The sequence below is a fragment of the Sinocyclocheilus grahami genome, unplaced genomic scaffold, assembly GCF_001515645.1.
Source record: "Sinocyclocheilus grahami isolate Dianchi unplaced genomic scaffold, SAMN03320097.WGS_v1.1 scaffold25.1, whole genome shotgun sequence".
NCBI classification, from domain to species: domain Eukaryota; kingdom Metazoa; phylum Chordata; class Actinopteri; order Cypriniformes; family Cyprinidae; genus Sinocyclocheilus; species Sinocyclocheilus grahami.
In genome coordinates, this window is record NW_015505204.1 from 3,592,279 (window position 1) to 3,613,799 (window position 21,521).

General features: G+C 37.4%; 2 protein-coding genes and 1 long non-coding RNA gene across 3 annotated transcripts in view; 1 reads left to right on the forward strand and 2 right to left on the reverse strand.

Annotated features, from left to right (window-relative positions):
* LOC107565093 (FERM domain-containing protein 7) overlaps nt 1–12,886 on the forward strand; it is a 13,850-nt gene extending 964 nt beyond the window's left edge. Inside the window, exons 2-12 of the mRNA XM_016250295.1 lie at nt 1,962–2,066; nt 2,791–2,833; nt 4,274–4,352; nt 4,449–4,546; nt 4,661–4,775; nt 8,801–8,948; nt 9,076–9,171; nt 9,693–9,856; nt 10,860–10,928; nt 11,668–11,743; nt 11,818–12,886. Of these exons, the coding sequence (XP_016105781.1) occupies nt 1,962–2,066; nt 2,791–2,833; nt 4,274–4,352; nt 4,449–4,546; nt 4,661–4,775; nt 8,801–8,948; nt 9,076–9,171; nt 9,693–9,856; nt 10,860–10,928; nt 11,668–11,743; nt 11,818–12,864 (2,040 nt within the window). The 3' untranslated portion in view covers nt 12,865–12,886. The remainder of the gene's footprint in view (nt 1–1,961; nt 2,067–2,790; nt 2,834–4,273; nt 4,353–4,448; nt 4,547–4,660; nt 4,776–8,800; nt 8,949–9,075; nt 9,172–9,692; nt 9,857–10,859; nt 10,929–11,667; nt 11,744–11,817) is intronic.
* Nucleotides 12,887–16,584: 3,698 nt separating this feature from the next.
* Nucleotides 16,585–17,243, reverse strand: LOC107565460 (uncharacterized). Its single transcript, XR_001606376.1, has 3 exons — nt 17,189–17,243; nt 16,988–17,078; nt 16,585–16,889 (listed from the first exon to the last, which is right to left on the reverse strand). It is a non-coding gene; the product is annotated as an uncharacterized lncRNA (long non-coding RNA).
* Nucleotides 17,244–17,353: 110 nt separating this feature from the next.
* The window catches only part of pip4p1b (phosphatidylinositol-4,5-bisphosphate 4-phosphatase 1b), a 10,253-nt gene continuing 6,085 nt past the window's right edge, over nt 17,354–21,521 (reverse strand). Inside the window, exons 5-10 of the mRNA XM_016250305.1 lie at nt 19,784–20,065; nt 19,543–19,649; nt 18,149–18,254; nt 17,978–18,030; nt 17,777–17,867; nt 17,354–17,678 (exon numbers count right to left, since the gene is read on the reverse strand). Coding sequence (XP_016105791.1) covers nt 17,532–17,678; nt 17,777–17,867; nt 17,978–18,030; nt 18,149–18,254; nt 19,543–19,649; nt 19,784–20,065 — 786 coding nt within the window. The 3' untranslated portion in view covers nt 17,354–17,531. The remainder of the gene's footprint in view (nt 17,679–17,776; nt 17,868–17,977; nt 18,031–18,148; nt 18,255–19,542; nt 19,650–19,783; nt 20,066–21,521) is intronic.

A 21,521-nucleotide genomic window follows, 5' to 3' on the forward strand; every position in this document is an offset into this window, starting at 1 on the left:
GTCCAGCTGTGTTTTGCTTGTAAAGGAGCATAATTTCATGTCCCATTATCCGCTTGCTGCTTCTGCTTCATGGGGGATGCTGTGTGTGTATGTGTGTGTACATGCCAGGGGTCTTTTACCGCTTTTACACAGCACAGCCTTGTCCTACCAGTCAGAAAAAGCAGGTGAGATATAAAATCAGGGGGGTGGGGAGATAGAAAAAAAGACAGAGAGTGAGTGGGTTAGTTAATAGCCATGAGGCATGTGTGTGTCTGAATAGGGGTAAATATCGTGGCCAGCACTGAACAGAAGCTTGTCCTGCATGGCCTCATTCCAGAGAGCACGCCTGCATTCCCCTACATCCTCAGGCAAAACAGGCAATTAGTAAGGAGGCAGTGAAAAATACAAATCAGAGAGAAAGAGGTTGTAGAGAGATGATCTGTTTTTTCGATCGATACTTGGTCAAGAAAATGTAATTTCAGCATATTATTTAGTGGTGCTTGCTATTATTATTTTTAAGGTTAGGTTAGGTTTTTTTTATATATATATCGAAATTAATGACACCTCAGATTGTGTGGTTTGTGGAGGAGAGCAGTATTATTACTTGTTTAAGCCTAAGCAATACCTACTGAAAGAATGGAATGGAATGGAAACCAGCATAAGCTGGTTGGCTGGTTTTAGATAGTCTTCCAGCCAGATCAGGCTGGTTTCAGAGGGGGCTTAGCTAGACCAGCTGACCAATTACGTTAAACCAACTGAACACCATTGACCAACTTAAACCAACTAAGACTTATTGTCTGGTTTTAGCATCTTTTTTTTCTAATCCACATTGATTAACTCAAAAACAGGTGGAAAATAAAATTAATTTACATTAAAAGAGAAATTATCTAGTTTTCACTTGTTTTAATAGCCTAAAAAGAAACAAATCTATATGTTAGAAGATAAAACTTACACTTAAAAACGAAAATTAGAAATGTTGCCTTGCAATAAAATACAGTAAGTCGAAGTATTAAAATTCCTAAAAAAAAAATTTTAAACTAAGGCATATTTAGTCTATTCAAACTAATAAAATTGCCAAAAACACATAACAAAATGACTAAAACATAAATTAAGCAAAATGAAAACTGAAAATATAACAATAAAATTTCATTCAAAACTATTAATAAATACTATAATGGTATAGAAGTAATACTAAAATAACGCTGCTACCTGTCATCATGGTGTCAGCTTTTGCACAGACAAGCACCACTCACATTTTCTGTAAAAAATGTTGAGTATTTTGATGTAGATTGTATTCCCTGGACTCAAAGTAAAGCTAGCACTGAATTAAAGTGCATGATCAATGATGATTCACTGTTAAAGATCCTATTTGTTCTAAATAAACAGTGCAAGAAAGCATCCATTATGTCCTCACAAGTATTTACCCTGCCATGAGAGTCACAGATCTATCTTTATACTGTGGTATGTGCTTCAACCTCTTTATCTCATGCTTGTTCCAGACTTTATCCCTCTATCTCCTTCTCATGTTCCTTGTCTTTGACAAGATAATGGGGAGGTTCTATGCCCAGATGTCACAGTAAATACAGGGTTCAAGAACACATCCTCACACACATATGTGCCCACAAACACACTCATCAGATAGCAACCCTGTATTTTCAGGCTGACTCAGTGAGCATCTGACTTTCCCAATTCTGTTTGAGGAGTTCAGTTGCTGCAGATTCAATTACCAGAGAAAGTTGCTCTAAGAATCACATTCTGCTCAAATCGCATCACCATCTCATTACCACCCGCATCAAGTAATAGAGATGGAAGAAAGAAGCTAATCTGAGGAGTAATTTCACAGTGACACTGCAGTCACATTACTCAAAATGAACATTGATACAAGCAGCACTGAGACGAGTATCAATTTTGAAATGACATGTAAGATGTATAAAGCGTTTCCATCTCTGTATTGTGATTTATTCTTCTTCATCTTCCCACAGAGAAAGATTCTGGGCTCTGATTTCTTCAATAAGGTGTGTGGTCATCTAAAGCTGCTGGAGAAAGAGTACTTTGGCCTGGAGTTCCGTCACCATACTGGCAGCTATGTGAGTCAAAACCTTTGACCTGTCAATGACGTCAATAACAGAGTTTGATCATGAACAGCAGAGTCTAGCCCTTCAAGAAATATTTCACCCCTCCAAAATGAAAATTTTGTCATCATTTACTCATCCTCATGTTGCTCCAAACCTGACTTTCTTTCTTTTGTGGAACACAAATGAAGAAATTTTCTATAATGTAGATGGCCGCTCTTTTACATGCATTTATTATTAATGGAGTCTAGAACTTTTAAGCCTTTAAAAGGATGCAAAAGCATGTCATTAAATGGTGTCATTAAATGGTCCATTTGACTTGTGTGATGTTCCAATTCAAATTTATAGTCACTGACATCCATCAAACTCTTTGCAACGACTTTACAAGAGTATTGATGGTCTTTTGAGTGAGATTTTTTTAGTCGGTTCATCCAGTTCAAGAAACTGATCTGAATGATTGGTGCACAGTTCGGACTGACTTGATCAGTTCACTGAGTCACTGATCTTTTCGCAGCTGTTCTTGGGTTAATAGCTCATTGCATGGCAAGATTATGAATGAATAATGACTTCAAATTTGATCAGAAGAAAATATGGTTTGGAACACTTGAACAATAAATGACAGAATTTTTATTTTTTTGGTGAACGCTCCCTTGAAATAGTTGCTATGGCAACACTTGTCAAATAGATAGTTGTTTGCTGCACCCATAGAAAATGAAATGAGATTCTGTTTCTTCTACAGGCTTGGATTGAACTCCTGAAACCAGTGGCTAAGCAAATCAAAAGTGAGTTTTGTTCTGTCATTTTTGTTTTGTTGTGACAAGGTCCACTTGGTTAATTTTTTAGGTCACACTTTAGTTTGGGGACCTTCTCACTATTAATTATTAATTACGACTTTTGCCTATCAAACTCCTAATTTGCTGCTTATTAATAGTTAGTAAGGTAGTTGTTAATAGAGTAGGATTACGTGATTTTAAATATTGTCATGCAGAATAAGGCATTAATATGTGCTTTATATGTAACGGGGCGAATGAGACAAGAGACGTGCGGAACCATACGTCTAGCTTTATTCAGAGACATGGTCAGAAGCAGGCAGGGTCAAAACATCAGCAAACAGGTATGGCACAGACGAGACAAGAACAATCCAAAACGGGCGTGAGTCACTTGACAGCGAACGTTATCCAGAGGGCTTGACAAGAGGGGTAACGTTAATCCAGAAACACGAGCAATAGTCCAGGCGAGGTACAAACAGAGTCCGAACGGCGAGACAAGGGTTAATCCAAGAAACACAGGCAAGAATCAGAATACGAGAAAACAGGCAAGGCAAGACTATGACTAGACTATGAAAACTAGAAACTCCATGAAGTCCATGGACTATGTAGGGTGTGTGATTGGTTACAGCTGTTGGTGTAATCAGTGCAATGGATGATGGGAAATGTAGTCCAGGGTATAGTGTAACAGTCTGTGTAGTGTGAGAGTCCATGTGGTGAGCGGGTGACCTCTGGTGGTGAGTGAATGGAAGTTCATAGACCGGATTCGTGACATTATAAGTACTAATAAACAGCCAATATGCTAGTAATATGCATGCTAATAAGCAACACGTTAATAGAGAGAATTGGTCCCTAAACTAAACTGTTACAATTTTTTTATTATTATTTGCTTGGCAAATGCTTGTTATGTTAACTTATAGTAGTGGTGAATGGGGAGTGATGCATTAGTTTTGCTTACGTTTTACTATTGGCAAGGAGAAAGGTTTAAGATGGAAGGATTAAAATAGGGTTTCCATAAAAAGTAATTCAATAATTTAGTGATCCAAACTCTTTTACATAACACTCACTATACAGGCCATGTAGAAAACTACATCAACAGCTAGAAATGCTGCTGACATGCTTTTTTGCAAGTCAGCAGCATTTTTTGCAAATGAACATACTTTTAAAAATACATAAAAATACTGTATCTTGAGAACATATCCCCTGGCACATCTTACCCCACTCTCCCCTACCCTAGATGCTTACTGTTGAATATGTAATCTCAGAAGTCAGTATTCACCAATTATCGATTCAGTTCTTTCCTGCATTGAACCTTTAATTTACCATCACAGATGCTTAACCATTAGACCACAACCATCCTGATCCTTTGCCTTTAGTGAATGTTAAGCTTATTAATAAAGTAGGCTTAATGCTAGTTGTATCGGTCTAATAAGATAGTGTGCTTCTCACCCATAGATATCAGTGATGTGGCTTTCCATTTTATAGTGAAGTTTTTCCCTCCTGACCCAGGACAATTGCAGAGAGGCTTAACAAGGTAAACGCCACGCACATGATTATCTGATATATAGGCAGATAAATAGATGGCGATTGGTCATATGCGTTCAGTCTGACTGCTGCCTCTTTTATACAGGTATCTGTTTGCCCTTCAGATCAAACAGGATCTGTCAAATGGTAGCCTTACCTGTAACGATAACAGCGCCGCCCTGTTGGTCTCTCATATACTGCAAGGTACTCCTCTTACCTCATTGAATGTTTGCATAACATCAAAATACAACACTTTTAAATCCTACCTTTGATTATCTTATGCACATTATACTTTTCCCTCTCTGTCCCCATTTGTAGCAGAAATCGGGGATTATGACAACGAGTTGGATGCTCATCATCTTGAAAATAAGCAATATGTTCCAAATCAAGAATACTTGGACCACAAAATCATTCGCTTTCACAAAAAGCACAGGTAAGATACAGCTACACACCATGCAAGTATACCAGAATGATAATATTCCCACTGAAATCCATATATAATGTATAATTTAATGTCCTATAATGTACACAGTGCTTGGTAGATTACTTACAAATTGTAATCCGCTACTGATTACAAATTACATGACAAAAATTGTAGTTAGTAATGTAATCTAGTACAGTGCACATTTTAGGTAATATAATCAGACTATTTTTGATTGTTTTTTGATTACTTTTGACTTTATCACATTCAAGTAGGATAATTTTGTACCATATTGCTATAAAAATGAAGTGCATTAAACATTACATTACATCAGGGTTTCCCAAACTGGGCTGCACCCCTTGCAGGGGGTTCATAAATTGATGAAAATGTAATAGCTAATTAATTAAATATAAAATAATAATATAAAATAAATTAAATCCAGTGGTCAAAATCTGTCTCCTCTGATTATAGCCACCTGATTACAGTGGCTGGTCTGTGTGTGCGCAATTACACAAAACCAGAGGACTTTTTCTAAAATATATAAGCGATAAGCCTTTTTAGAAGAAAAGTTTTAAAGAATTAGAAAGAAACAATAAATTATGAATTAATTCATCATTTTGTGTATTTTAAAATGTAATATAATCTAATTCCAAGTACTTCATTTTTGCAATCTGATTACCTAATCCAGACTGCATATAATTAGTTACTTTCTAACGCTGAATGTACATGATATGCTATGACAGACTTAGGCTACGTTTACACTGTCAGTTAAATGTGACCCAATTCCGATTTTTTTGCTCATATGTGACACAGATCGAATGTGTTCTATGACCGTGTAAACAGAAAAAAAAAGATCTTGATTTTGAGATCGGTTTCAGGCATTCATATGTGGATATAAATCAGATATAAATACAGCGGGTAAAATAAGTATTGAACACGTCACCATTTTTCTCAGTAAATATATTTATATATATTATATTTCTAAAGGTGCTGTTGACATGAAATTTTCACCAGATGTCAGTAACAACCCAAGTAATTCATACATACAAAGAAAACAATACAAATAAGTTCAGAAATTAAGTTATGCGTAATAAAATCGAATGACACAGGGAAAAAGTATTGAACACATGAAGAAAGGGAGGTGCAAAAAGGCATGGAAAGCCAAGACACCAGCTGAAATCTATCAGTAATTAGAAAGCAATCCTGCCCCTAGTCAGTGGAAATTAATATTAGCTGGTTCAGTCCCAACACCTACAGTACCAGGATGATGAAGATGAAACAAGGTTGGACATTTCAGCAAGGTAATGATCCCAAACACAGCCAAGGAAACTCTCAATTGGTTTCAGAAAAAAAAATAAAGCTGCTAGAATGGCCCAGCCAATCACCTGACTTGAATCCAATAGAAAATAATAACTAATGATCAGAGTTCATAGAAGAGGCCCACAGAACCTTCAAGATTTGAAGACTCTGTGGAAGAATGGGCCAAAATCACACCTGAGCAATGCATTCTACTATACAGGTTTCTCCATACAGGAGGCGTCTTGAAGCTGTCATTACCAACAAAGGCTTTTGTACAAAATATTAAATGAATTTCAGTAGCTCAATACTTTTTCCCTGTGTCATTCCATTTTATTACACAGAACTTAAAGGGGTCATATGACGTTGCTAAAAAGAACATTATGTTGTGTAATGTGTATTTGGTGTAATGCAATGTGTTTATGCGGTTTAAGGTTCAAAAAAACATTATTTTCCACATACTGTACATTATTGTTGCTCCTCTATGCCCCGCCTTTCTTAAACGCATTGATGTTTACAAAGCTCATCGGTCTGAAAAGCGAGGTGTGCTCTGATTGGCCAGCTATCTAGTGCATTGTGATTGGCTGAATACCTCAAGCGTGTGACAGAAATGGTACGCCTCTTACCATACTGTGATGCTGTGTCCCGGCGCGATGAGACAACACCAATAAAACCCATTACAAACTAGCCATTTGTTGCATCCAGTGGGGACATAATTACTTATACTGACTTATACTGTCTTTTTACGAGTTGTGTTCACTGATCTATAACATTATATAGAATATAGATCAGTGGTTGCGTTGCGTATCGTGCCGCGTAAACATAAAACCATGTCTGCATTTGTGATCGGAGAAACGACGAACAACAAGCGCTACTCTACACTGCTCAAAACTCGGATTTGAATCGTCAGTGGTAAATTCTTTAAATATAAAAAACATACATACAGGCTGTGAGTCAGAAGCGCCAGACTGTCCTTGCAAAGTTGGAACTGCCCCACTTTATAGAAACAGCCTTTGTGCACAGCATTGTAGGCTACTCTACCAGGATCAGGAAACAGTCCTCCATAAAATGCACTGCACACATCTGAATATTTGGGTTGAACTGTTCTGGAACAGTGTTGTAAATACAACTTAACCACTGATCTCTAGTTGTGGCCAAATCGGTTCATCGGTTCAACCGATGGCCAAACAAAGTAGTTTTGCTTTCACAACGAAACACACTGCGTCACACATGGCGGGCTTGAGTGAGCGGATGCCGGCGGGCTTGCGGCAACCACATGTGACGACCCCGGGGTGGACACCGGTCCACGGTGAAAGCCGATCCGGTATTTCCTCAGCGACCAACACGGATCAGCTCTAGGCATGACGAATCGGATATCGTCCTCTTTTGGAAGGCCAAACAAAGTAGTTTCGCTTTCACAACGAAACACACAGCGTCTCCACGACATGGCGGCGGCAGCAACAACAATACTACAGCAAGAATAAAATCTGTCCTTGCAAAGTTGGAACTGCCCCACTTTATAGAAACAGCCTTTGTGCACAGCATTGTAGGCTACTCTACCAGGATCAGGAAACAGTCCTCCATAAAATGCACTGCACACATCTGAATATTTGGGTTGAACTGTTCTGGAACAGTGTTGTAAATACAACTTAACCACTGATCTCTAGTTGTGGCCAAATCGGTTCATCGGTTCAACCGATGGCCAAACAAAGTAGTTTTGCTTTCACAACGAAACACACTGCGTCACACATGGCGGGCTTGAGTGAGCGGATGCCGGCGGGCTTGCGGCAACCACATGTGACGACCCCGGGGTGGACACCGGTCCACGGTGAAAGCCGATCCGGTATTTCCTCAGCGACCAACACGGATCAGCTCTAGGCATGACGAATCGGATATCGTCCTCTTTTGGAAGGCCAAACAAAGTAGTTTCGCTTTCACAACGAAACACACAGCGTCTCCACGACATGGCGGCGGCAGCAACAACAATACTACAGCAAGAATAAAATTTATGCCTTCTTTCTTACCGTGAACATTTGGGCGGTGTTATGCAAATCTTCCCACACAGTGACGTAGACATGTGGGGGAGTGTTTTAGGAGGGCGTGGACAAGTCTTAACTTTTATAAAGAATATATCTTTGGGTTTGAGACTTTAGTCAACTTTAGGGATCTTATCTATGCACGAACAGCTTGTAACACTCCAAAGAGAAAGGAAAATTTTAAATGGCATCATATGACCCCTTTAATTTCTGAACTTATTTGTGTTTTCTTTGTTTGTATGAATTACTTGAGTTGTTACCGACATCTGGTGAAAATTTCAAGTCAACAGCACCTTTAGAAACATATTTACTGAGAAAAATGGTGATGTGTTCAGTACTTATTTTACCCGCTGTATGTGCCAATGTAACTGTCATGTAAACAGGCAGATCGGATGTTCTGAGGCATTGCGTTCTGTACGTCATTAAAACTGCGACAATTTGGAACTTCTCCGTGGTTTAATTATGTCATATTATTCTTTAAGCGCAATGTTTTAGATGGTATGGAAAGTGTAACCTCATGAACCGAATTAGGGTAAAAATTGAAAGAACGTGTAAACAGACGGTAAACAAAAATCAGATATAGGCAACAAATCAGAATTGGGCATCAAGACCTGCAGTGTAAACGAGGTCTTAGTCACCAAATCAAAACCCAAATGAGAACCTCGAAATTTGTACATTTGGCAATCATTTTGTTTATGGGGTCAGAGGTCACACTCCTGCTGAATCGGATGTGCATTTGCTGGAGGTTGCCCGGAAAATGGACATGTACGGGATCCGCCCTCACCCTGCCCATGATGGAGAAGGCATGAGGATCAACCTCGCTGTCACACATATGGGAGTACTCATTTTTCAGGTAAACTACAAAAATATATGCTTACGCTTTAGCCTTCTAATTGAAAAAAGAAAATAAAAAAAATGCATAGAAATAATACACAGCAACCTTAAATGCAGTTTAGAAATGTAGTTTATGTCATTATCAGGGAAACACAAAGATCAATACCTTCAGCTGGGCCAAGATCCGAAAGCTGAGCTTCAAGAGGAAACATTTCCTCATCAAACTCCACACTGAGACTGGGGTGAGACACAAATTATCCCTCCATAGCAACAGCTGTTTTTACATTGGAATCTGTGGGGAAAAGAATACAATAGTTCCTCAGCAACACTTGAAATAATCTTTCTCATTATGTATTATATCTGCAGCGCCTGTGCTGACTTCTAGATTTACATTTAGTCATTTAGTACACACTTTTATACAAAGCTGGCAGACTTACAAATGAGGAACAGCACAAGCAATTTATCATGAGAGACAACAGTATGATATAAAAGAAAAGAAAGATAAACAACATAAAATGCAAGAAGACAGATGCACAACTTTTGTGTATCATCCTAAATAATCCACACCAATGAAGTGGTAAAATTTCAGATATTTTATATTGATGATTTCCATAAAAAAAGGAATGTATTTCTAATAAGAAAGCATAAGGATGAAAGCATTAAATTTGAGGCTGAAAATGCTTTAACGTTCAACAAAATGAAAACTGCATGGAATGTTTAGTAATATCCTCATCTGTCATTCACTCAACTCTTATTGTGTTAGCCTTCAAGGAGAGACACTGTTGAATTTTCCATGGCCAGCAGAGATGTGTGTAAGGCATTCTGGAAGATGTGTGTGGAGTATCATGCTTTCTTCAGACTTGCCGAAGAGCCCAAGTCACATCAAAGGTCCATTCTGTCCAGCAAAGGATCCAGTTTCAGATACAGGTATGTGACAGGCAGACTTTAGATTTTGTGAAATGCAATGAGAAGCCCCAGTTGTCTAATACTTTATGATATGATCCTTCCTAATCATCTTCCATAAACCCTCTGAGAGATTGTAATGAGGATATTAAACAGAGTAGTTATAATCTTCTTTGCTAAACACACAACAAGAGACTTTAGTCATTGGTTTATATGTATGAAAATGCTTTCACTCTGACAGCGACTTTACTGAGAGCTGATGATAACTGGCAAAATGAGTGATGGTAATCATTGGCAACACAAAGTGGGTGTGTCTAGCGATATGACAAAGTTGAGAAAAGTTAAACACTGATGTGGCAATATGATCAGATACTATAGTTGAGTGTAGGGTTGATGCAGAAATTAATGTCACTGTGAGTGATTTCAGTCTTCTGTATAATATATCTCTGCACACATACAGCAGTATAATAAAAATAATATGTGGAAACCATGTCAGAGTTCTTTTGAACTTTCTATTCATCAAAGGATCCTGAAAAAAATGTTGCATTGTTTCCACAAAAAAATAAATAAATAAATAAAGAAGCACTGTTGTCAACATTAATAATAATGTTTCTTAAGCAAAAAATCAGCTTATTAGAACTATTTTTGAAGGATCACGTGTCATTGAAGACTGGAGTAAACAATGCAGATAATCCAGCTTAATGACATGAATAAATAAAAATAGAAAGGTTATTTTAAATTGCAATAATGATACACAATATTGCTTCTTTTACTGTATTTGATCAAATAAATGCAGCCTTTGTGAGCATACAAGACTTCTTTCAAGTGAACCCAAATGCCAACCCATCTGTAATCAAATTTTTAAAAACTCTGGCCAGTTATGCAGCCCACAAATAATGTTAGGGCATCCAATGGCAGAAAATTCAAATATTCTATAAAATCACTGTCAGTGTGAACAAGGCTTGATTATATATTTTTTGATCAGTAACAGTTGTCTCTTTTTATTCTTGCGATTGTGGTATTGTAGTGGCAGGACACAGAAGCAACTTCTTGAGTGCGTAGGCTCTAGAGACAAGAAACATTTGCCTTTTGAAAGGTAAGATGTTACGCTGGGTATTGTATGTTATGGGAATACATTTGTGCATAAATTGTACGTGTAGTTTCTAAGCCACTAATGGGAATACTCGGAATAGCAAAAATTATACAATTGTCTTCTGTTGGCTTAGACAATTAGGTAGTCCTGAACTAACACCAATGGTTGAGTCAACATTACTACGTTGAGCAACTCAAACAAAGGCCCTCATGAGCACACATCTGAAACATAAAACGTCAAATAGGATACCCTACATTGTCATGAACGGACAAGTGATGACCATTTCAGGTCCACAAGAACACATCAAGTGCACCATTTGGGATTATATTACCAACAGAACAATATCAAATGCATCACAGATTTTACATCTTTACACTCTCAGAAAAAGGTACAAAAGCTGTCCCTGTGGCAGTACCCTTTCAAAAGGCACTAAAATGTAACATTTACATACTAATTTGTATATTTTAGGTACAAATCTGTACCTTTAAGGCACCTTTTATGAGTAAATAAGGTACCATGGTGTACCCTTTGAAAGGGTGCTGTCCCAGTGACAGCTTTTGTACCTTTTTTTATGAGAGTGTAGGGCATATCAACCTACATATGATTTAAAGTTGTCTTTGAACATTAAACTGCAATGTGTTTTAACATTTTAGTTGCAAGAACAGAGCCTTTAGGGAATTGGACAGTGCTGTAGGGGTTTGTTTTTCACTGCATCTACAGCCTGTTTTGCACTTTTTTTCAGAAGTTACTGCAAGTCTGAATATGACACGAGACAGTGCAGATCCTCTCCTGACATACTGACTGACGTCTCCAAGCAGGTATTGTACTAGTTACTTACATTTCGGTTGTGTTTTTGGATCGTGTTTCTCACATTTGTTTCTTCCTCACATAGCTGTACGAGCATCTACCTCCCGACCCAACTGTTGCTGGGCAACACAGCGAACAGACAGGCGTAGCAAAGCGCAGCCTATCCGCTGTGGAAGTCATGTTCGCTAATGAGCTGGAACGATCCAGGCCCTTGTCACGAAATCCTGCCTTCTCAAGCAACTCTGCCTCGCCCAAGCTCCGTTCCCTTTCCACATCAGGAGCAGAACATCGTAGTAGAGGAGCTCAGAGACAAAAGGCAAAGAGACGATTGTCTCCTAGTGCCCAGCATCTTGTGCTCCTCTATCCTAACACGCCCCATCTACAGTTCCACCCAGTGCTGCCAACCTTCCCACTCGCCACTCATCCGTATCTACTGCAAGACCACACGTCCTCATCCCTAGACCGACTCCCTCAAACCCATCACAACCATGTGCCTCTGCAATACTTGCCCAGACAAATTGCTCATTCATCATTACCGTCCTCTTGCTTGTCGCCACAACTACAAAAGCAGCAGGAAAGGTTCTGTCCCGCCGGCCAGGGAGAAACGAGATTGTACCCCAGAGGAGAACTAGGACTAAGGGTTGGTTTGAATAGGAAATTGGACATGAGTGGAGTGGAAGCGGGCCATTACAGCGATGACTCCACCTTTCAGACCGGCTTGCCGCGTCGTGCCTCAAGCCAACCAGACTTCAAATTCCAGCGACTTACACTTGCCTCCAACGCCGCTGCCTATGCATCCGAGTATCGCCCTCTGGGATATTATCCACACCTTTCTCGACACCAGGTTCCTACCAGGCCCACCTACCTTCCTCTACGTCCCGCCCCACTCCCGGAAAGACCCACTTCTTTATGCGTTCTCGGCACAGGTAGTTATAGTGATTCAGATTCAGACACATTCTACCCCTACTTTCCTGCACTGGGTAAAGTGGTGCATTCTGGTCCACTGGCACGCATGCGCTTTTCTTCTGGAAGCCTCCAACTTGATGAAGAGGATGGAGAGGAAGAGGACTTGGACTACCCGAATGATGAGGAGAACAAAACTCTCGCCACTGTTAAGGTGCTGAAGTTGTAGCCATGGGCAGAATCGTGACTTATGGGGCTCAACAAATAATATGTGACCCTGGACCACAAAACCTTAAGTCGCTTGGGTATATTTCTGGCAATAGCCTATGGGTCAAAATTATAAATTTTTCTTTTATGACAAAAATCATTAGGATATTAAGTAAAGATTATGTTCCATGAAGATATTTTGTAAATTTCCTACCGTAAATATATCAAAACTTAATTTTTGATTAGCAATATGCATTGCTAAGAACTTCATTTGAACAACTTTAAAGGTGATTTTCTCAGTATTTAGATATTTTTGCATTTTTAAATAGTTGTATAAATCTCAGTGTTGAAAATTTGACCCTCATGACATGTCACATATAAACAGTTGGGGCCTGCAGACCTTGCACTCTTAGAAGAAATGGTATAAAAAGCATACACTTTCGAAATGTACGCCTTTGTACCTCATTTTATCCTAAAGGATTGATATTAGGTACCTTAAAGGTACCTAAATCAGGGGTGACCAATCCTGCTCCTGAACTCTTAAAAATAAATGTTCCAAAAGGGTTTTTGCAGTGATGCCACAGAACTAATTTTTGGTTCCCCAAAGAACCTTTCGGTGAACCGTTCTTAAAAGAACCATTTTTTCTAAGTGTGAAGAACATTTTAATCATCTAAAGAATATTTTTCAACTGTAAAGAACCATTTGTACAATAGAAAGTTGCCATGGATATTAAAGGTTCTTCGTGGAAATGTAGATGCTAATAGGATCACTAGAAGCTTCCAGGCAGGAAAGGTGTTGGAGCTAAACTCCACAGGAAAGTGGCCCTCCAGGAGCAGGATTGGACACCTCTAACCTAAATTATACATAATAGAACCTTTTGAAAGGGTGCGGCCACAGTGACAGGTTTTGTACCATTTTTTTCTGAGAGTGTGGGGTAGTAACAAAAACAGAGGGGGCACATTAATGGTCAGGTGTCATGAGGTAATATTACTGTAAATAAGAAAAAAAAGAAATATTTCAACTTGATTTGCATATTTGATCTAAAGTTGTATTTTGTCGTAAGCTGCTTTGAAATTATGTAAAGGGATAGATTACCCCAAAATGAAAATTCTGTTATGATTTACTCACCCCCATGTCATTGCAAACCTGTATGACTTTCTTTCTTCTGTGGAATACAAAAAGAAAATGATGAACTCCAGAACTGGTTCAGTCAGATGCATGAATGCATCATTTGTGAACTGGATAGACCAAATGAAAAGACTCAACACATGACTCAGGCATGACAGGAGTGGATAGGATATTCTTTCAATCCACAGAATTTGAAAACGTGGGGGTGAGTAAATGATGTCATTTTTTGGTAAACTATACTTTTAATTAGTTATTATTCCATAAAATGTGTACTGAGTAAATAATCATTCTGTGGTGATTCAAAGTAAATCTTCATTTTCAGGAAAAGTTAAGCCAACTCCATAATAATGTAACTAATAATAACTCAAATAGCTGACAATTAAAACAGTTTTTCAGATGTCTGTGTGGCTGGAAAACATTAGCAACTATTTCTTTGACATCTGTGCTACCGTAGTGATATGTATTAACACATTTTTTGCAAGGATGCGAAATTTTGTTAATAAATGAGGTATAATACCACTACAATGTTCAGTTGAATGTTTGCATATTGTAACCTTCATAAGCAACTTCTTTCTGGCAGCGAAGATAATCACTTGCACACTTTTTATGCCAAAAATCACATCACAGATTTCAGTATCATTCCTAAAAACAACTTCAGGGTGAGTTAATTACAATTTTCAGTTTTGGGTGAACTATCCCTATGATGTTAACATTTGACTTGAACTTATCAAACGTGAGGTTTTTATCCTCACTATAGTATTTCATTATGTTTGTCAGTTAAAATAATTGTGCAAACAGTAAGAACTCCCAACACACACACAAATACTCAAAAGAGATTTTAGTCACAAAGGAAAATACAAAAATGATCAACAATGACAAGGGTAGAATCTGTTAGCGAAATCGCTCAAATGTAGTGCAACAATATATATAGATATATATATATATCTAGCATTTTCAACAAAAATGTAAGAGTAAATGCACAGTACTACAACTGCACACTCATGTAAACAAATCAAACTCTGCAAAAATAAAAACATACTGGTCACTTCTGAATTTCACAGAATAGGTGCAGGTACAAGTACTATGTCTATTAGTAACTGTATCTTCATTAAGAGTGCAGTGCAAGAAGTTCATTTCAGCTGGAAACGAGCCTCTGTGATTGGTCAGCCGGTACATTTACATCTGATTACAAATCGATGTAATGTCTGATGTAAACTGATGTACAAATTGATGTTCGAAATTATGTGCAAAAAATGACAACAGCTTGTCACTGGTACAACTTTATACCTTATTTACCCCCAAAGGGTTCTAGGCCTATTATTACTCTAAAGTACTATTGTTTTTTTGTTTTGTTTTTTACAGCTAGATAAGGTATAAAGTTGTCCCAGTGAAAAACTGTTGTACAATTTTTGCACACTTTTTTCAGACAGCGTAGATATTAATCACAGCAATTTTCTTTGAGTATTTAGTCAGTAGCATTTAACAGTTTGTATGTGCAGATTGTGCCAAAGAGAGAAAAGAAAAATTCCTTTTTTAAAGTCAAAATTGTCATTTTAAAAAATTGTCCTCCCATACTACTTTAATAGGTAATGTTGAAGGTCTTCGTAACATATAAAAGAGAAGATTTGAATGCAGCTATATACCTATATAACCACAGACAGGTACAAATTATGAGCAGCAATGCCTGATTTATAAACAGCATCAACAAAAGTAACACAAGGATCATTAGAAATCTCAAAATGACCTGTAATATTGCATTGTGTTGGATATTTGAACATTATTAGTTAGTAAGCAAAGCATAATTTGTTGCCTAAGCTGAATTTGAGGGTGGAGATATACAGTAAGACATGCTGAATGCTGTAGGAGGAAGAAAAGGAAGGTAAAGGTAAATGGGCCACAGACAAGAAGAAACCCCTACAGAGTCACTGAATAATATCTACGGAAAAGCAATAAACACTGAAAGAATAATCAATTAATCTTTGCCTATGGTCCAATCTATAGCACATTCCAATAATAGGTGATACGCACTAAAATGCACCGTCTAAAAAAAAGTTCTGCTTTTCCTCTTTTCTAAACCTTCCAAATGTTTCAGTGTGTTTTCATTTCCTTTTTCTTGCTCATACCCTTCATATGATGTGCAAAAGTTGCAGTTCCTTCTTATATGAAAAAATTGCTCACGTTTTAACAACAGTGCACATTGTCTCATGAGGCACTTACACTTTGTGTCAGCAATTCAGCCACAATCTCTCATTCTAGCTGTAACGTTTCAATATATTTGTGTGATGCCACAGTGATGTCAATTCATGGAGCAAAAATAGCCTGTTTCCGTAGTTACTGATTGTGCAACTAAACTAGAAGTTATTGTCCTACTGACAAGGCTGAAATATTTGTTTTTCTATGCTTTTTCTAATTCTGCAGTGTTTAGGAAGCAGATTCCTATTAGCAATGTGGGCAAATTGGATTTGAAATCAGTTCAGAGAAGAGCAGGGTTCAAAAGCAGAGCACTGAAAAAATAAAAAAAGGGGGGAGAAGTGGTCACATTTCACCCCCAAATCAAAACGATATTATTATTATTACCCAAAATTATAATTATTTAATTTGTTTGTGAAATTCAACTTTTTTTTTTTTTTTGCATTGATTTTGGGGTGAAATATGACTTGGATATTTTCCTGACAGAGCATCACTTTATTAACATCTTTTTGCTCTGTTTTCTCTTTATTCTCGTCTCTTACACTTCATTTCTACCCCTTCCTCCTCCACATTCATCCCTCCTATGATGAGTAGTTGTGCAGCGGTTCACTGATTTTCATGCAGGCCCAATGTAAAGCTCGGACCAAAGTGATCAGCACCAGGAGAATGAAAAATACCCAGGAGGCATAAATCCCCTTATATGTCAGTGCCTTCCACCACGTGCCAGCCTAAAAAGAGAAACAGAACACAGAAAAGAGGATTCCTGGTATTCTGAAGTGATGGTGCGTTTTGAAATAATGAACTCTAAAAATGCTTTTATTCTTACAATCAATCCTGCAGTCGTTATAATGCAGATCAAGCACAGCAGGAAACATATCAAACTCCGCTTTCTAGGGTACCTCTGGCCAATCGATGAGCTGTATGGATCAAAAGAATGGAATGACATGCCAAATATTTTACTTGCAGCCTGTGAATGGTAACTGCTGGTGCTAAATAGAGGAAGGTCTATGGATAATAATTAACATACACTTTTCTGCAGTGTGGACAGCGAGCCAATGTCCGATCTGTAAATTCTGTCCACTAAATCAACAACAGAGAGACATCGAGTCACAGCTTTATTAAGGCTATTATTAGGGCAAATGAAATGATAAAGAGCTTTAAAATATTTTTTTTTTTTCCCAAAATTATAATTTTTTTTTTTTTTTTGGAAATTCAACTTTTTTTTTTTTTGCATTGATTTTGGTGTGAAATATGACTTGGATATTTTCCTGACAGAGCATCACTTTATTAACATCTTTTTGCTCCGTTTTCTCTTTATTCTCGTCTCTTACACTTCATTTCTACCCCTTCCTCCTCCACATTCATCCCTCCTACGATGAGTAGTTGTGCAGCGGTTCACTGATTTTCATGCAGGCCCAATGTAAAGCTCGGACCAAAGTGATCAGCACCAGGAGAATGAAAAATACCCAGGAGGCATAAATCCCCTTATATGTCAGTGCCTTCCACCACGTGCCAGCCTAAAAAGAGAAACAGAACACAGAAAAGAGGATTCCTGGTATTCTGAAGTGATGGTGCGTTTTGAAATAATGAACTCTAAAAATGCTTTTATTCTTACAATCAATCCTGCAGTCGTTATAATGCAGATCAAGCACAGCAGGAAACATATCAAACTCCGCTTTCTAGGGTACCTCTGGCCAATCGATGAGCTGTATGGATCAAAAGAATGGAATGACATGCCAAATATTTTACTTGCAGCCTGTGAATGGTAACTGCTGGTGCTAAATAGAGGAAGGTCTATGGATAATAATTAACATACACTTTTCTGCAGTGTGGACAGCGAGCCAATGTCCGATCTGTAAATTCTGTCCACTAAATCAACAACAGAGAGACATCGAGTCACAGCTTTATTAAGGCTATTATTAGGGCAAATGAAATGATAAAGAGCTTTAAAATATTGCAACCGTGCACGAATATGAAAAATTCTTACCAGAAAAGTGTTTCCACAGTGGCCACAGGAAACTCTGGCACCACTAGGCTGAGGATTCGGACTACCGGCACCAGGATGAACTGGACCTAAATTGATAATTCGCTTACTGATCCCCATCAAAAAAAAAGACACATGTACACACAAAAACATGAAATAACAGAATTTCTGGAAACTCATAATTAAAACTAATAAGAAAAACACTACCAACTTCATTGCACAACAACCATTGTGGGCATTCAATCATATCAAATCAAAAATCTTTAATGTCATTAAAATCATAATTACCTCCCGACTTATCTATTAAAGTCCTGCTGAACTGCATCCATTATTACTATTCAAAATAACTGTTTATAACTGGTTTATATAACTGGTAATATGCTGATTCGGTGCTCAAGTCGTATTATTATCAATGAATTATTGATATATTTAGTGGAAGCCTATGTCTTTTTCAGGATTCTTTGATGAAGAAAAGTTTAAAAGAACAGTTAAAAAAAACTATATATATATATATCTATCTGATACCCTGTTCCATGGTGTGTTCCTAACCTAATACTTTGTTGTAAGGCTTATGAAGGATGGTAATGTCTCTCACCAGTAAGGTCGAGGGCAGGCAATCCTCTGCGAGGTGACTTTGCAGATGAGAAGACAATTACACGGACACCTCACATACTTCTTTCCTGCTGGAGCATTCTTTATGGGCTAGATAAAACAGGAAGTGATATCACAGTCTGAACTTCCATTTAAATCTAGTACAGTTTTCAAACAAATATTGCACATAATATTAGGTATGTCTGATGACTGGAATCCTAAATGAAATGTGCTTGTTAACTCACTGTAGCCTCGTTGCAGACGCCGCATTTGACCACATGCTGGTGGATTTTACCCTCCACACTAATAAGCGACTGACATACTCTGCAGCTGATGACAGGAGCACTGCCGCTCTCCGGAGAGCCCAGCGGGGAGTACGGCGGAGGAATAATTAAAACTAATAAGAAAAACACTATCAACTTCATTGCACAACAACCATTGTGGGCATTCAATCATATCAAATCAAAAATCTTTAATGTCATTAAAATCATAATTACCTCCCGACTTATCTATTAAAGTCCTGCTGAACTGCATCCATTATTACTATTCAAAATAACTGTTCATAACTGGTTTATATAACTGGTAATATGCTGATTCGGTGCTCAAGTCGTATTATTATCAATGAATTATTGATATATTTAGTGGAAGCCTATGTCTTTTTCAGGATTCTTTGATGAAGAAAAGTTTAAAAGAACAGTTAAAAAAAACTATATATATATATATATCTATCTGATACCCTGTTCCATGGTGTGTTCCTAACCTAATACTTTGTTGTAAGGCTTATGAAGGATGGTAATGTCTCTCACCAGTAAGGTCGAGGGCAGGCAATCCTCTGCGAGGTGACTTTGCAGATGAGAAGACAATTACACGGACACCTCACATACTTCTTTCCTGCTGGAGCATTCTTTATGGGCTAGATAAAACAGGAAGTGATATCACAGTCTGAACTTCCATTTAAATCTAGTACAGTTTTCAAACAAATATTGCACATAATATTAGGTATGTCTGATGACTGGAATCCTAAATGAAATGTGCTTGTTAACTCACTGTAGCCTCGTTGCAGACGCCGCATTTGACCACATGCTGGTGGATTTTACCCTCCACACTAATAAGCGACTGACATACTCTGCAGCTGATGACAGGAGCACTGCCGCTCTCCGGAGAGCCCAGCGGGGAGTACGGCGGAGGAGCCTCTCCCAGCATCGACGCGGGAGGAGCTGACGGGAACGCTGGGAAATCTGGGATGGAGAGAGAACAGGAGAGATGATACAAGGAGACGGCAGAGAGAGAAAGAGAGGAAAAAGAAAACGATGCTTGTACCACATTTAGCTATTGACATGCAAATGAAATATTAAATATATAAGGTTAAGACTAACATTGCATCAAATAGAACTCATTACTAATAATATTAATTAAATAAATATTTGTAGGTTGCCTGTGACAATGAACAGAAATGAAAACGAATTAATTAATACAATTAATTCATTTTTAATTAAAATATTTGCATTAAAACAGAGGGAATTTTTTAACCAATATCAGAATGCAAACTACGAAAGCCAGTCTTTATCTTGCAATTCCGAACTTACAACTGTGAGAAAATTGTGAGTCAGAATTGTAAGATAAAAAGATAAAATGTTGTAAGAGAAAAAGAGAAAAATTAATTTCGCCTTTTTTACTTTTTATTTCATAGCAGAATCAACCTTCCATACAAACGGGTAAGAACAATGCTTTACACAACATTAGTGAATACATGTACGCTAACAGATTTACACTAACAGATATGGCCTCCAAACTTTTTACTTAAATTATACATTAAGTTTATATAAATTATAAATATACATAAGTACAATACTAAAAAAGTCAGATTTTTTGCAATTGATCATTCAAAAATATTATTATCTAAATAAACATTACAAAAACATCATGTAAATAAAATACATCAAAATAATAAGTAAATATATACAAAATATTCAACATCAATACAAACCCTAACCTAACATTACCCCTTCATTACTAACCATATTAACTTTTTAATTAATTTTACTGCCATTTATATGCACTGTTTGAGCAAAGCAAAGAAAATGGATTAGTTGCCCAGAGCAATATTGTGTAGTTATGTACTCAACATTTTTACAAATGGTCAACTATTTTATTAATAACTAAAAAAAAATTATTTTTAATGGTATAACTATTATTTTAACTTGTGTTATTTCTCAGTCTGAGCCAGAGCCAATAGTACTTAAACTGATAAACTGATAAGTGTGAGGGCAAAAAAAAATCATGATTCCTTAAATCAGAACTGCCTTTAACTGAAAATTGAGTGTTTACTATTGTCATCTTGCATTATTGACAAACTATTTTCCTATTTAATGCTATAAAGTTGCTTTGACACAATCTGTATCGTTAAAAGTGCTATATAAATAAAGGTGACTTGACTTGACATTAATTTCACAGTAGCACTTCTCTTGTATCTAACTGCACTCTCAGAAATTTCTTCTAAACAAACAGCATCATACTGTGTTTCTACAGTGCAGATGTACTCTGAAGGCACACAGCATGCAATGCAGCATGACTAGATCATGCTGAAGAGTTTTTTTTTTAATTCTTGTTGGTTTTATTTGTGCCATTGAACTTGTTTTAGTTCACTTTTAGCAGTTTGTTTTGTTGTTTTATTTTGTAATGTTGGTTTATGTTGTAGTGCTGGTTTTATTTGTTGAGTGTTACCATTGTTGTGTTTTGAATGTCGATGATTGATGACACATGTTTCAAAGACATTCACAGCAGT